This window comes from Oryzias latipes, chromosome 17 (assembly GCF_053564925.1).
Source record: "Oryzias latipes strain Hd-rR chromosome 17, Olatipes_Hd-rR_3.1".
NCBI lineage: Eukaryota > Metazoa > Chordata > Actinopteri > Beloniformes > Adrianichthyidae > Oryzias > Oryzias latipes.
The window spans coordinates 16,654,829-16,670,287 of record NC_136253.1 but is presented as its reverse complement, the minus strand read 5'-3'; the positions used below and the strand labels follow the sequence as shown (position 1 = coordinate 16,670,287).

General features: G+C 42.1%; 1 protein-coding gene across 1 annotated transcript; it reads left to right on the top strand.

Moving 5' to 3' along the window:
• The first annotated feature begins 933 nt into the window (after positions 1–933).
• On the top strand, positions 934–12,509 carry nmnat2 (nicotinamide nucleotide adenylyltransferase 2). Its single transcript, XM_004078853.5, has 11 exons — positions 934–1,124; positions 4,787–4,875; positions 5,273–5,340; positions 5,578–5,656; positions 7,126–7,252; positions 7,863–7,943; positions 8,071–8,115; positions 8,277–8,353; positions 8,539–8,640; positions 10,659–10,726; positions 10,937–12,509. Exons 1-11 carry the CDS (start codon positions 1,040–1,042, stop codon positions 11,037–11,039), a joined length of 924 nt encoding a protein of 307 aa, XP_004078901.1. The 5' UTR covers positions 934–1,039; the 3' UTR covers positions 11,040–12,509.
• Positions 12,510–15,459: the final 2,950 nt, after the last annotated feature.

Sequence of the window (15,459 nt, the reverse complement as noted above, 5' to 3'; positions counted from 1 at the left end):
TTGGATCAGGTCAGGACTTTGACTAGGCCACTCCAAAGTTTTTTTTTCTTCTCCCGTAATACTAAAAAATCATTTGAAAACTGCATTATACATTTACTTGTGTGGTCTTTGACTCATATTTAAATGTGTTTGATGATAGGAAAAATTTAAGTGTGGAAAACATGGCAAAAATAAGAAATCTTGAAGAGGGTCAAAAACTTCCTCACACCACAGTATAATGTGTGTGGGGGGGGGGCAGATTTGTGCCACGAAACCGTTAAAGTAAATCAAATAGTTTAAAAAACGTTTTTCAGATTGACTGGTTGGGCTTTGAGAAGACAGTAAAGAGAAAGACAAGCACAGGAAAAGTGGAACACCTGCTTTTAGAATAGATATGTAAATCTCTGCAGCAGTGAGAGAACAGGCAGCAGACGGAGGAACCCGAAAGACCAAAGAGTTTAGCGTATAGAAATTCAGGATACCTGCTGTGTGTGCTGGGAGGGCTGATAGGAGTCTAATCAATCATTATCAATGTCACATTTTTCTAGATTTGTATGTATTTTTAAATCAAACAATGAGACTCAGTGGATTGAGCTGGAGAGGAACATCCTCAGTTGGTAAAAATAGCTGCTCTGCTCTTTTTTTCACTTGAAGATTCCCACACTGGGATTCATGGATGAGGGGAGGGGAAGGGGGTCCCCAGTGCTTTCAGAGGCCCCGTTTCCCTGCACCCCATTTTAATAAAAATCTTTGTCATAGCTTGTTATCTTCTCCTGATTTGGTTCAAACTCTTCCCATAAGAACGTCAAGAAAGATCTGGGACAAACCAATGTCGTTTGTTCGCGTGTTTCTTTAATTATATCTCATAATGGAGTCTGGGGCAGGGGGTGGAGGGAGGGGGGCCCTAAGGTGGCATCTCACAAGCCCCGCCCCCTTCCTCCGTGTGCCTGTCTCTTTAACGACCCCGCCCTCCCTCCACCCTCCTGCCGCAGCATCTTTCTGCTCTCCTCCGGGCGAAGACGGACCCGCCAGGACCGGAACTCGGAACCGAACGGGAACCATGACGGAAAGCAGTAAAACGCACGTGATCCTGCTCTCGTGCGGCAGCTTCAACCCCATCACCAAAGGACACATCCACATGTTCGGTGAGGCTGCGGGGGTGGGAGTGGTGGTGGTGGGGGGGGGTCGGGTTCGGTTCCGATGATGAGCTGGAGGCTTGGCCTGACATGTTCGGTTCAAGCCGAGAACCAGCAGAGAACTGGGTCTGGGATTCGGGGTCCGGGCCTCAATCCTGTGGCGCCGATGATCCGGACCTGCCGAGATTCTGCGGGCCGACCCAGAATCCACCAGGGTTGATGAGTCAGAGCAGGATGGGAGCCTCCATCCGAGTCCCATTTCTGTTTGATACCGACGATGACCATGACGATGGTTGGTTGATCAAGCCGCACCCCACCCCAGAACAGAGTCAGAACACACAGATGAGGTCTGTTTACCTGCAGACAAACATCTGAGTCTAAGTGATGGATGTTTCTGTCTGATACACTTCTGAGAGCTTTGCTTTAGAGCTGGAGCTTTTGGTTTGTTTTTGCTGAAATCCTGCTCACTGATGAAGTCATGGTTTATTTCTGGTAAAGTCCCACCTTAAATCCTCTTTTGATCTATTGTGAAAGAATTTTATCCAAAATCAATAAACCAGTATTGTTTTCTAGGCCATAGTTTCTGCAGAGTGGCAGGACATCTTTAGAATTCACCTTTGAGTTGGGGGCAAGCCCGCCTTTATTTCCCCTCATCCATTTGTTTACACTCTCTTTCATTAGCTTACAGCTCCTCACACCCCTTACCTAACATTACAATATTGCTCACCAAAAATGGTAAAATATTGGAGCTATCCAGCCGTGCAGTTTATAGCCAGATGCAGCTCAGACGAGGAAAATAAAGACGTACACGGATCTATGTGTCAACAAGTGGATGCATCAGACTTGAGCAGAGCTGGGAGCTTGTGTCCTCCCGTTGTGTCTATGGCACATCAACAAGCTTTTTCCGATAATATTTTTTTATCTAGTTCTGATCCAGCTGAAGACCTAGTCTTTGCTATTCCTAGTCTATGATAAAGTCCTGGTCTAAGTTGGTCTGATCTATGATAAAGTCCTGGTCTAAGTTGGTCTGATCTATGATAAAGTCCTGGTCTAAGTTGGTCTAATCTATGATAAAGTCCTGGTCTAAGTTGGTCTAATCTATGATAAAGTCCTGGTCTAAGTTGGTCTAATCTATGATAAAGTCCTGGTCTAAGTTGGTCTGATCTATGATAAAGTTCTGGTCTAAGTTGGTCTGATCTATGATAAAGTTCTGGTCTATGCTGGTCTGATCTATGATAAAGTCCTGGTCTAAGTTGGTCTGATCTATGATAAAGTCCTGGTCTAAGTTGGTCTGATCTATGATAAAGTCCTGGTCTAAGTTGGTCTGATCTATGATAAAGTCCTGGTCTAAGTTGGTCTGATCTATGATAAAGTCCTGGTCTAAGTTGGTCTGATCTATGATAAAGTCCTGGTCTAAGTTGGTCTGATCTATGATAAAGTTCTGGTCTAAGTTGGTCTGATCTATGATACAGTTCTGGTCTAAGTTGGTCTAATCTATGATAAAGTCCTGGTCTAAGTTGGTCTGATCTATGATAAAGTTCTGGTCTATGCTGGTCTGATCTATGATACAGTTCTGGTCTTTGCTGAAGTCATAATCCTGACGAGGTCTATATCCAGCTAAAGTTCTGGTCTTTGCTAAAGTCCTGGTCAATCTGAAGTTCTGGTCTGCAGAAGTCATGGTCTTTTGTTTTTGAAGTTCTACGAACTCTACGAATGCTCACTGGATTGGTGAATATAGACCACAATGCATTGTGTTTGAATGATTTGTCATTTGAAAAAAATGATTGTAAATGTATTTTCTGTAAATAATCCAAATTTCCTTGATCAGTACACAGTAGATCCATGAACAGTCTTTCATAAAATGTTCATATTTATTAGGTTTTTACTTCCGAAAATGGGTGACGTCATATTTGCCGTTTCAAAAACAAAAAAATGTAATTCCAATCCAGGACTTTAGAAAGACCTGCACTTTTTGTGGGATAAGGAGTGGTTAGGGTATGAAGGTTTTGGAACAGATCTTGGATCAGCGTGAGCAGCCAAACAGAAAAACACCAGCACCAAAGCAGAAATGAGTCATCAACTCTGATCCCGACTTTTGACTGGAAAACAGGAAGACACCTACAAAACAAGTTGTCCTCCTTAACATTAAAAGATTCAAGTTTAAAAAAATATCAATACACTTTCCAGAACAAATTCCTCAGGCCCAGTCCCAGACCAAAGATTATAGCTGGACTAAGATCATCTTAGTTTTAAAGACATAGTCTTTATTGAAGCTTTTAATACGCTCACCAAATATCCAGTCTTTATCTGATTTCTTAAGTTATTGGGTTTTTTGAGTAACATAAACAGCATCATCAAAAGCACCATATAATAATAAAAAAAGTTATTTAATAATAAGTTACTGGAAAAACTCATGTACTGTAGAAAAGAGCACACACAGACACACAAATGTCCCCTCAATGACATGTAGGGGACATCGATCTATATCTAAATATCCAATAAATTACACCTCATATATTATAATTTTATTTTTTATATCTATAGATGGATTTTTTTAACAAAATGTATAGCCTGAAGTCACATAAGACCACTGAGTAGCTCAGGGGTCCAAAGCAACCGGTGTGCCTTTCTGATGGAGTGCAAACAGAGAACAGCAATATTATATTTAATTTACAGACATATATGTTTCCACACTACAAAAGCAAAATGATACAGTGACAAGCATCTATCAATGTTTACAACAGGACACAATGGAAGTTTTGGGACTAACCATGTCCGAATTCCCTCACTTCCACTTAACCACTAATATAGGAGACAATCTAGTGCTGTGAATTTTAGATTTGGAGACTCACTACTTTGTTGTTGTTTTTTTAAACACCAAATATGACGTCACCCATTTGCCAAAGTAGAGACTTTTAAAAGAAAAGGAACATTTTACAAAGACCTTTTATGAATCTACTGTGATCTGATAAGAAAAACGTTGGACAATTTTTTTTAAATAAAATTTCATACACTTGTTCAAAAGACAAGTTGTTCAAAAGTAATGCATTGTGGTCTGTATTAGTCAATCTAGTGAGCATCAGTGCATGGTAGTTTTTCACAGAGACTTCTGGGAATTTTCTAGGGCACTGGATTTTGGAATTGTAGATTCGGAATCTCCGACAAAATGCAGAATGTCCCATATAGCGCACTAAGTAGGATGATTTCCGATATTGCCGCAGTTTGACAGTGACATCATTACCTAAATACGTAGTTCTCTGAAATAAAATGGTGATGAATTTGAACTCCATGTATACCAAGCCAAATTTTCTTTTCTGCTTCTTTTTTCAAATTTAAAGTTTTTCCATGTGTAATTTTAGGTTTCACTATGATGGTAGTGCAGGGCTTGGGGTGTTGTGGACATTTTTAAAATCTCTCTTTAAATATAAAGGGTCCTTGTTTGTGTTTAAGTTTGAAAGACGCTTTTATTTTGTAAAGCACTTCAGGTTACTAAAGTACAAAAAGTGCTTTCAAGAATAAAGTCAGATTTTTTTTTCATATTTTCATAGTCAATTTACAATTATCTAACTACTCCCGCTATTTAAGTGGGTTCAATAGATCCCGAATTTTACAAATGGGATTTTCGTTAACTGGGTTTGTTTGTCTGCCGATGCCCCTCGACTTGTTTGCAGAAAAAGCCAGAGAATATCTGCACAAAACGGGACGCTTCATCGTGATTGGAGGGATCGTCTCACCAGTGCACGACTCATACGGAAAACCGGTGAGTATGAACAACATGAGTCCAAAAGTTAGACTGAAGTTCTTCTAGTAGAAGCACCATTGTCTGACTTTTTGCAGAATTTGTCAACATTTGTCAGTCAGAAGGTCTCGATCGTGTTTGCTCACAAAAAACAAACGAGTGATGGGAGCTGTAGTCCAGACACAACAGTGATGATTGTTCTGATTGGATCGTTTCAGCTGCTGCTGTTTGTATGTGTTTGCGTGCATGTTTTATTTTGTGTGTTGCTGCTGGAGCTCAACCCCCAATGATGTAGCACGCTCTTGCCTTGCAGGAAGCTCTGCATGAATAATGGATGCTGCAGATAGCTGCTGCTGCTGCTCAGAAACTAAACAAAAAAGTCTTGTGATTATTCTGGTTCTGTGTTGTTTGTCTGTAGGGCCTGGTGTCCAGCCGACACCGCCTCACCATGTGTCAGCTGGCCGTCCAGTCTTCTGACTGGATCAGGTGAGTTCAACTCACTTTCTGATTTCATTTGGCTTGGTTGTGTTTTCTTTCAGAGGACTTCCTGTAGAATTCATAATAAAAGCCTTGAATCATTGAAAGCTTCTCCAGTCATGATGTTGTTGTTACCAGTCAGAACTTTATAAGTTCTCCGCTCTGGAACAAAAGTCTAAATTGTTTTCATATAGATTAAAAGCAGCTATGGATGATGTTCTCCTGAAGGATTGTTGTTTTCTGCAGGGTGGACCCCTGGGAGTGCTACCAGGACACCTGGCAGACCACCTGCAGTGTGTTGGAGCATCACCGCGACCTGATGAAGGTGAGTGTTTGTCTGTGGAGAAGATTGTGAAAGCACATAGCATTGCGCTGTAAGAAGTGAAAGAACTGATTCCAGTTAGTGAGTCTTCCTTGTATCTTTAAAGAGTCCAAACTTTAACTAGAACTATCAATTAGTTTTTGAACCATTCAGAGGTGGACTTTCATCCTCTTTAACATTCTCGTGAACTCCACACAACCACACTCCCACCTCCAGATGGACCCTGAAAGAGTTAGTTGGAGTCCGATCTGTTCATTAGACCGGATAATCCAGATGTTTCTTATTGTTCTTTTTGCTTAGCAGTGTCTTTTCTCCCTGAACTCCTTCATGGATCCATTTTTGTCTAAAGGTTTTATTCTAAATGTGGAATTATAAACTCAGATCTTAACTCAGTCAGATGAGGTCTAAACATCTTTCCATTTTGTTTTTCCTCCTCAATGAAGCTGTCTTGTGTTTTTGGACTGATTTTGCTTGCTTCCAAAACAGTTTTCCTCTGGTTACCACCATTAGCCCCGCAAGGCAGCACTCTGACAGACAGATGACCTCTGACCTTCACAGAATTTGTACAGTCTATGGCAGGATCGCAGTAGTTTCAGCTCCAAACTTCAAGCTTTCAGTAAAATTTCCCTCATTGGCTTCTTCACTACATCCCTCGTCCTTTTGCTGTCTTTCCATACAACCTCAGCATCCTTTAACCAGCAAAATCACTGATCCTCAATCAATGACCCAAACAGCCTGCTTCTCGGCATTTATCACTAAAACATCCAAAATGTGCCGTCCATATCCCAACCATCCTGAAAACTCCCAAAAAGAGCCTCAAGGTCTTGTGTTTTTATAAATTTCAAAGGTCAGGTAAACAAAGCTTATCTTCTATGTCTCTGAGAAATGATGTCATGACCATGGGTTCATGTGGGTTCATGTCAGAACTCCAAACATTCTTGTTGGGATACTGGATCAATTCTAACAAAATGCTACCTACAATACATGACGTCACTGTCTGATATGTAGGTCAACAGGGAAGAAAGGAAAGGAAGAACAAGAAGACCTAAACTGTTGCTATGACATGTTGCTCCACCCTTTTTTTTATAGGAAAGGAACCATAAATAACTGAAACTGAATTTGGAAAACTAAGAAGAACGTAAACTTGAAATGTTCCTGAAACGAGACAGAAGCAGCTGAACGGATGGGCCTAAATGTACAGATAACATAAATTATCCACATAGTCTGGTGGGTTTGGAAAACCTGGATCTTTAGAAGAGACGACCTTAACAAAATGTTAAAGATTTGTGGCAGATTAAGATGAGAAATTAGACAAATAATTTAGACAGTTAAAAGAAAACTAGAGAAATGATGAAGGGCCCAAGAATAGAGCGGATGTGAAGGATGGAGAAACCCAAAAAAACTTGGCTGGTTTCCCTGATGACTTTAGGGCTCAGAGGAGATGCTCTCATGAATCTGTTTGTGTTCATCAGAGAGTCACTGGCTGCATCCTGTCCAACGTCAACACGCCATCCTCAACCCCCGTGATCGGACAGCCACAGAACCAGACCCAGTCCCTCTACCAGAACCACAGCAACATGAAACACAAGCCTACAGCCGGTAAACACCCATGCAGAAAGACCATTTATTCATTAGTTTCCCTCCCACTCAGTACAGTAATGACCACTCTTAACATTGTTAGAGGGATGTGCATGGGATTGACTCGAAAGCAAAGAGGTTGAGTATTTCAAACCACTTAAAAGATCTTAACCCTTAAACAGCAGAGCTTTAGCTCCACTGTTTACATTCTTGTGACTACCGTAACTCTTCAACCATTGATGCAATTTACATACAACGGATCCTGAAGCAGAGGAAACCGACTTTACATAGCAGTGAAGTGTCAACATAAATCAGCTGATTCTGTCTACGTGATGTGTCACATATCGGTGCAAAGCCGGTATAAAAAGCCACTTTTCTCCAAATCTGCTGATTCACGTTGATCTTGCAAACACGTACAGTATTGCTCTGTTAGTGTGTGCCGGCGACATCTCCAGTGTTAAAGGGGATAAGGAAATCCATGATTCACTGCATGAAACCCAAATATCTAATTCTGCATGGGAACCCTTGAAATGTTTCTTTACGATTAGACTTTCACAAAACGGCTCATGACTGTTTAGGGTGCATATGCTGTCCTGGCACTAAAGCCCGTGTGATTTTTCCTCATGTCCAGTGAAAGTGTGGGGGAAGCTCAGTGAGAATCTCAGCAGGATGTGCTGCGTGCGACCTCAAATGGATCGCTTTCCCTTTGTTGGTAAGAGAATTCCTACGTTAGCACTGCCGTTCCACACCTCCTCACATCGGGTCATAGATGGAGGCCACGGGTTTGTTGTGAAAACGTCCTTTTGGAAAAAGGACTGAGTGCAGATCTTTTGTTCCAGATGAAAACGCCAACCTGGGAACGACTATGAGATACGAAGAGATCGGTGAGTAGGCGGCTGAGCGGCCTCCTGCCGTGCTTTGTTGGGGTTGTCCTTCCTTACCTGTCTGACCTGGTTCTGACCCTGTAAACGTGGTGTTTACTGAGTAAACAGATGTTTACTGAGGATGTCCTTGTCTCTTTCCTCCGGCCCGTGTGTCACCGTAGAGTTGCGCATCTTGCTTCTGTGTGGCAGTGACCTCCTGGAGTCCTTCTGCATCCCTGGTCTGTGGAAGGACAGTGATGTAAGCAAAATGTGACCCCACCCCAAGGTCATGTAACCCCACCTGCATTATATGTAGCCCCGCCCCTTAGCCCTGTGTGGGTTAGCCTAGAAACGGATAGATTCGTGTTTCGTGACGGATTAGTGTGAGAGGAAAAGTTCAGGCGTGTTCCTGCCACTGGAGAGTTCTGTTTTCTCTGTTTCCAGATGGAGGTGATAGTGGGAGATTTTGGGATCGTGGTGGTACCTCGTGATGGAGTAGACACAGAGAAGATCATGAATCACTCGTCCATTCTCCGCAACTTTAAGGTGCATTTTTGGTTGTTTTCTCCATGAAACCTTTTTTTTCAGTGTTTGTCACTTCCCCAGCCCATTTCTATTGCCTGGTGGTGTCAGGAGTCATTTTCCTTTCTGTTCTTTCTTGTTTTCATCAGGGGAAGTATTAGTGAGCTACATCTCAAACCATAAAAGGCCACTGGCATTAAAAATTCAATACACTTTAACCACACACGCATCTTCAATGGTTTCTCTAGATAATGACCACCAATGTTTACATTGTTTGGAAACCTGTGTTTTAATACGAACCAGGAAACCTGCAGAAGTCTATGGGATTTTGGCTTCCAGTGGGTAGTTCCTGAATTAGAGGAGTGACGGGTCACTCAGTCCAGTTCTCGTATACAGTCAATAGTTGTATAGTAACTGTGAACTAACTAGAAACGATTTCACTCACAAAACTTTATTAGTTGGCTTGGAACTAGTTACATTTGAAAGTAGAGTAGGATGACTTGAAGCACAAAAAACAAGAACAAAATTGTTGACATCAAACAATTAAGCAGTTTACAATGTTTTCCCAACTAACCTCAGGTAGTGGAATGCAGAAGACCACATTGCTCCTCTGTTTCCATCTTAAACCAACGTGAAACACCTCATGTTGCTCATGTAAGCCCAGCGGTACACCTGGTTTAGACTCCAGGAGAACAGCTAGAAATGCCCCATCTCCTTTGCTACCTAAGACTGTTCCTACAATAACCTTACATAACTCACATTACTGCGAGTACAATGGCAGAGATGCAAAACCTATAAACTGTATCCCGCTCAGATACAGGAGGTTACCAACTGATCTCAACAGTAACTGTCTTTCCCTCCTGAAATTAAAGCAACAAACTTCAGACCTAACATGATTATCTGGTTTGCCTCCCTTTACTCTGTGTTCATCATAGAATTGACCGTGTCCTAGGATGATGCCATCTGTGAAGCCTATGAATGAAAGAGCCTGATAACTCTGAACCAGCAGGGTTAGATTTAGGGGACAACCCACTGTGCAAAGTTATGATGTAAAGACAGCATTTCCACATTGTCATCAATGTCGGGTGTCTGTCTGTTGAGGGTGCTGAACGTTACACCAGGCGACATGTTTTTATTTGGCGTCCGGCTAATGTCGAGTATCAACATTCAGACTACATTTTCACAAGGGTTAACTGTAGCTCAGATCTGGTTGTTATAGAAATAAAAATAAAAAATTCAAATCCTGTCCTGGTTTTTAGATATTACTATAACATCTAAGTAAAATGCTTATCTGACGTTTTAATTTTGAACCGAAACTGTCATCTAACAGTGGACAAAACATGCAGGTTCTATAGACGTCCAGAACTGGCTTTTGAGGGACGGATGCAGTATAGACTGGATCTGCACGTCTTTATGACGTCTTATAAAAATGTCAATCTGACTTTGAAATGCTGGACTGAACTTGATGTTGAAATTAGGTTATTATTAGACGGCAAAGCATGAAAAAATATCCACGTTCTGTAGACGTCCAGAACTGGTTTTCTGTAAACAGACAAACTGAAAGCGAGGCCGTTATTAGACGTCAAAATAGTGGACGTAGTTTGTCCGATCTATAGACGTCCAGAACTGGTTTTTGATGGGCCGACGCAATATAGAATGAATCTGCACATCTATATGACGTCTCATGTTTAGTGGAAATTTACTGTCGCAACAAGCAAAGTGAGCTAGAAGACAAAGTAGAGGCACTTCTCTCTGTCCTTAAAATAGATGTCCCCACTCAATTCCTGTCTGCTGACTCAGCAGAAATGTTGTGCTGTGTAAATGCAGGTTTTTATCTTTCGGTACTAAAGGTTTGCCTGTGGTTAGATCTATTTCATCAGGTCTTTAAAGATGCATAAAAGTATTAGACTTGTTTCTGCACTCAGGCTGAGTAGAGTTTCAGCTTCAGTAGGAGAACCAGTGATCCCGCGGATGCTGTTCCTCTCAGAACGTTCCTTCGTGTGTCTTCTTTTCTTAATATCAGCTCTGGTGTTTGCCTTCAGGAGAACATCATCGTTGTGAAGGATGACACGAACCACCCCATGTCTATAGTCAGCTCCACCAAGAGCAGGTGAGTCCAGCTCCTGGAGTCAGTGTGCTTACTGTGAACGGATGGGTCAGCACTCGCTGCTCAGCTTCTCGTCCTGCAGCTGGTCCAAAATGGGGCAGTGGGTTGGGCTTACACAGTCTGGGGAGGAGGGTTAGACCTTCTGCTGTGAGGCTGGGATCTAAAAATGAGGGCAAAGTAACCAACCAATGACGTTACCTGTCCCCCTCATAGACTGGCCCTGCAGCATGGAGATGGCCACGTCGTGGACTACCTGAGTCAGCCCGTCATCGACTACATCCTGCAGAGTCAGCTCTACATTAACGCTTCTGGATAGACCCACCCCCTGCCTGTTACACACCAAAGCAGGGGAAGCAGAGGTGGGGCCTCCCCAACCGTCATCCACAGAACAACTCCCCTTCCTAAAATTTCCTTGTGTTTTGTCCATCTGGAGCTTCCTCGTTGAATTTGGCAGCAGGAGCATCCCCGTTCCTGCATCTACGTCATGTGACTTTACCTTCAGGGAGGGAGGGGGGGGGATGTGTTTTCTCTTTCCATTTTTTAAATCAAAGTTTAAGAATGCATGACTGAGCATGCTCAGTGTGCTGACACCTCTTCTGTATCAGGGTAGATTTGCACCGTAGCTAATCAGGGTCAACGGGCTTCAAGCTTGAACCACGGGCTGCTGAGTGTGGTTCCTCTGGTTCCACTGTGAGGTTCCTCGGGTACCTCAGCTTGATTCCTCTGGTTCCTTTTAGGGTGCATTTTGTCTCCAGAAGAAAAACAAAACTATTTCACCATCTTCTTAAATGAAGCTAAATGATGGAAAACCCCAACTTTCTATTCAAAAGATCCACGCAGATCAGGAAAAGCCCAAGTTGTTTGACATCTGACTGAGTGAGCAGCATTTCCTAACTAGCGTCTGCATTTACATTTGCACGTGTTTGACTGGCGGTTCTTAACAGAATTTGATGATGATGCTTCATGGCTACAACTTAAATCATAACTGTAGACCTAATATGTTCTTTATCGCGACTGCAGCCCTCCTCTGATCACAAAGGTGCACCTTAACAAGAACTATTGAGATAATCTGAGCTAGCCTAGCATTCTGACTTGGTTGTTCTCTCTGTGCAGATTCGTCTTCATTTTTAACTTTGTATTTCTAACAAAAAAGCATCCAAAGAGCAGAAATGGTGTATTTTCCATCCTCTGCTGAGCTTCAAACCTAAACACTTATGGGAAAGTTTGGTATCAGAAGCTGAATGGGTTCCTGCATAAACCTCAAAGTTTTCTGCAAGTTCATCAAAGACCATAGTTGTATAGATGTTTCACAAAGACTTTAACTGCAGGGTTCTCATGGTGATGGCACCAAAGGCGACACAGCCTGATGAAGACGAAGCAGTCCTCTGCTGAGACCTTCTTCTGACTTGGTTCTTAGACTGCATGCTTCATTCTGACAGATTCGTTCTGGCATGAATGTTTATCACGTGTTAGCTATTATGGTTTGTTGTGATCGTGTTTAAAAAAAAAAAGAAACATAAACAAAAAAACGCAGCTTTGGATGGCGGCAGGTTTTGGAGTTTTGCTGCAAATGGTCCGGCTTGTTTTTGGGTTCTAGCCGACCTTCTTTCAGATGCTGTGACTTTAAACTAAAATGTGATGGGTTCTGATTCATCAGGAACCACGCAGCGTATGCATGAAAATGACTCAATTATGCTGTTCTCAAGGTGTGTCATAAGTTTACGTGCTTTTCAAATTGTTGTGACATGATGCCCCCTGCCCCCAGAATAAAGTATTTTAATTCTAACACAGGGTCTTATCTCGAAAGGATCTTCACACTCCAAACTGAAAACTTCACCAGATTTAAGAGTCCCAGCAGGAAAATGCATCATTTGTGCCACACAAACCAACAAAAATAAAATAAAACCTTTTTCGTCTTTGTCTGGCCAACATGGAGCTGAGGTCATAGAGGAATTCTGATCCAGAGGTCACGGAAAATGTTGCCCTAGAGGAACAGTTTCAGGTGAGTGCTCAAAAGGAGAGGAAGAAGGTTGGATAAAGGCCGAATGAGAGATATATCCCATAAAACACTCACTTTTGTCCCAAGTAGGCCTACAAAATAAATAAAAATTTATCATCATCGAAGTTTCAGCATGTGCGACACACGTATCACAAAAAACTGCGATAAATGGTTACCTTCAAGATTTCCACACCTGCTGAAACAATGCCATGGTAGCTTGAAGTATATATTGAAGCCCTTTACGCATTCGATCAACGAAATGGAACACTTTCATGCGAGATACCATTTGTAGCATAATTTAAGTTATGTTGACTTTTATTTTAACATAATTGTTGCAATGACATGGAAATGATGTATTAGCTTTTGTGTATCGTTTTTTGTTTTGCTATTTGTATCTGTATCTCAAGTTATATGGTCACTGCGTCATTGATCACTAATATTGCCTATTGCAAGTTTTCCTCAGGTCTACTTACCAGACTAATGTAGATATGACAAAAACCAAAAAATCATGCGTTGGCTTCACTTTGACCGTAACTAACACAAAACACAACCAGAAAGAGCCCAGCAGGATAGCACAAGTCCTCTGCTGCTATTGGGGGAAGAGAGAGATCAGATCTGTTGCAGTTCCTTTCAATTTCCACTAGAGGTCGGTTTCAGAGGGACCAGTTCCCAATATAAACAGGTTTAAAAGTAGGGTGGTAACAATTCATTTGAATGATGATACGATATTTGTGGCTGGCGATTTGACTCACTTTCGATGTTGAGTCATTTTGAAACGATCCGATTCACTGACCTGAAACTGATCCAGGACATCTTAGCCAAAAATGAAAAGTGTGACTCAGAGATAAATAAATGGGTACTGAACAATGCAGGTGAGGTTTTCCACATGCCTTGTATTTCTTTCAAGATAATTACAGGAAATTCATTTATATCCATGGAAATTTTGTTAAGGACCGTTTTTATTTCATCAGAGCTCAAAATTGAACATTTTTAGGGGTTCTTACTTTCATTGGCAGGTGGGTGGAACGAACAGAGTTTCCAACTTTAGTTTGTCTCCCAACAACCATTTTGAATGTTGTTCAGGTGGGCGGGGCAAATTCACCTAAAACACAATCCGATCTCCATCCAGTCAGCTCAGTTGCATCCTCTCTGGTTACCATGAACTCAAGCAGCTGGTTCTGGTTGAAACTCCAAAAGAGTCGTCTGTGAACCAGAATACAAAATGAGGACCAGTCCGGATCCCTGTGGAGCCTCATTTCAAATGTTTAAGGCTGTTTGGGTTCAGGTAAACATTAGAGGAGGGCATGAGGAAGCTTCAGCGTGAAACGTTTAACTGAAACGCCTTGCATTCCTCCAGCCTCTGAGCTCTGAACTTTGTCTGCCTTTAATGTTGAAGTTTTCCAGCTTTACTTCCTGTTTTGTCTGAACCAACCAAACAGCTGCAGAAGGGAAGTTCCTCTGACTCTCAGGTTGTGAAACACTAACGAGGTGAGCATGTGCCCAGGTGTGAAGTTGGCACGGCAACGGGAACGAAGCGAGCGTGGCTCTGCATGTTTACAGTGACTGTCAGGGCGTGTTTGATGGATCATCATGCGTCTATGTGTTTGTAAGAGTGTCTAGTTTGTGTGTGTGCATGACTGTGTGTGCATAAGGGTGTGTCGTGTGCCTGCAGGTCAGGGTTAGCAAGGAGGAGCAGGGAGAGGAAAATGTTCCCTCAGGTGGAGAATTCTTTTTTCTTTGTGAGTCAATTCTGGAGCTAAATGAGGACAAACACATCTGGGGGGCAGGGTGTGTCTGCACACGTTTGTGAGCACACACCCAGATTTGAACACCCCCCCCCCCCCCCCCCCCCCCCCGTGTAAATCCTGCACTGCTTTTTCTTTCCCAGAAAACGTGCACGTGCATGAGTATGGATGTGTATCTGTAAAAAGAGGGGTTGGATACTAAATACAACAAAAACTGCAGTGGTCCTCCAAATCCTTATCACAGAACTGATGCTGAAGGAAAACCTGAAACAATTTTGACCACAGCAGCAAACTCAACATGGAGACCAGGAAAATTAGGACAGTGATGAAGATGTCGGTGGATCTGCAGGTTTGGTCCTGGTCTGATCCAGACCTGTTTTCTTCTCATGGTCCTCTGGGTTTTGGAGGTGTGAAAGCTTACATGAACTCTTCACTGGAAAAAAATTAAAAAAAACAGAACACAAGATGTTTTTCCCTTGATGCAAGTAAAACAAATCTGTCCATGGAACAAGATAACATAGCAATGTCCCACTCTTTAGGACAAAATTGAATATTGAAATTAGCTATAAACACTCATGTCAAATATTCAAGTTTTGTCTTAAAGCAAGTGGTTACATTTCACAGAAGATTTACTTGAAAGGTAGTTTTGTCTTTTATCAAGTATAAAAAGATGAACTAGAAATTGGACAAAAATGCTTTGTGGTATTTTATGCTTTCTGTAGTGTTTTTGATGCATGCTCATCGATTCTAGCACAGTTCACTATTGGGAAAAGAAGACAGAGCTAAAAAATCTAAAATATTCCTTTGAAGGGAAGAAAGTCCATCCATCCATCCATCCATTCATCCATCATCCATCCATCCAGGCTCAGGGATGCTGAAGCCTCGACCAGCCATTGGAAAGGATTACACTCTGGACAGGTCACCTGACCAACACAGGGCCACCTGAAGACAACACAACTACACAGGACAATTAGAGTCTTAGAGTCACCAAT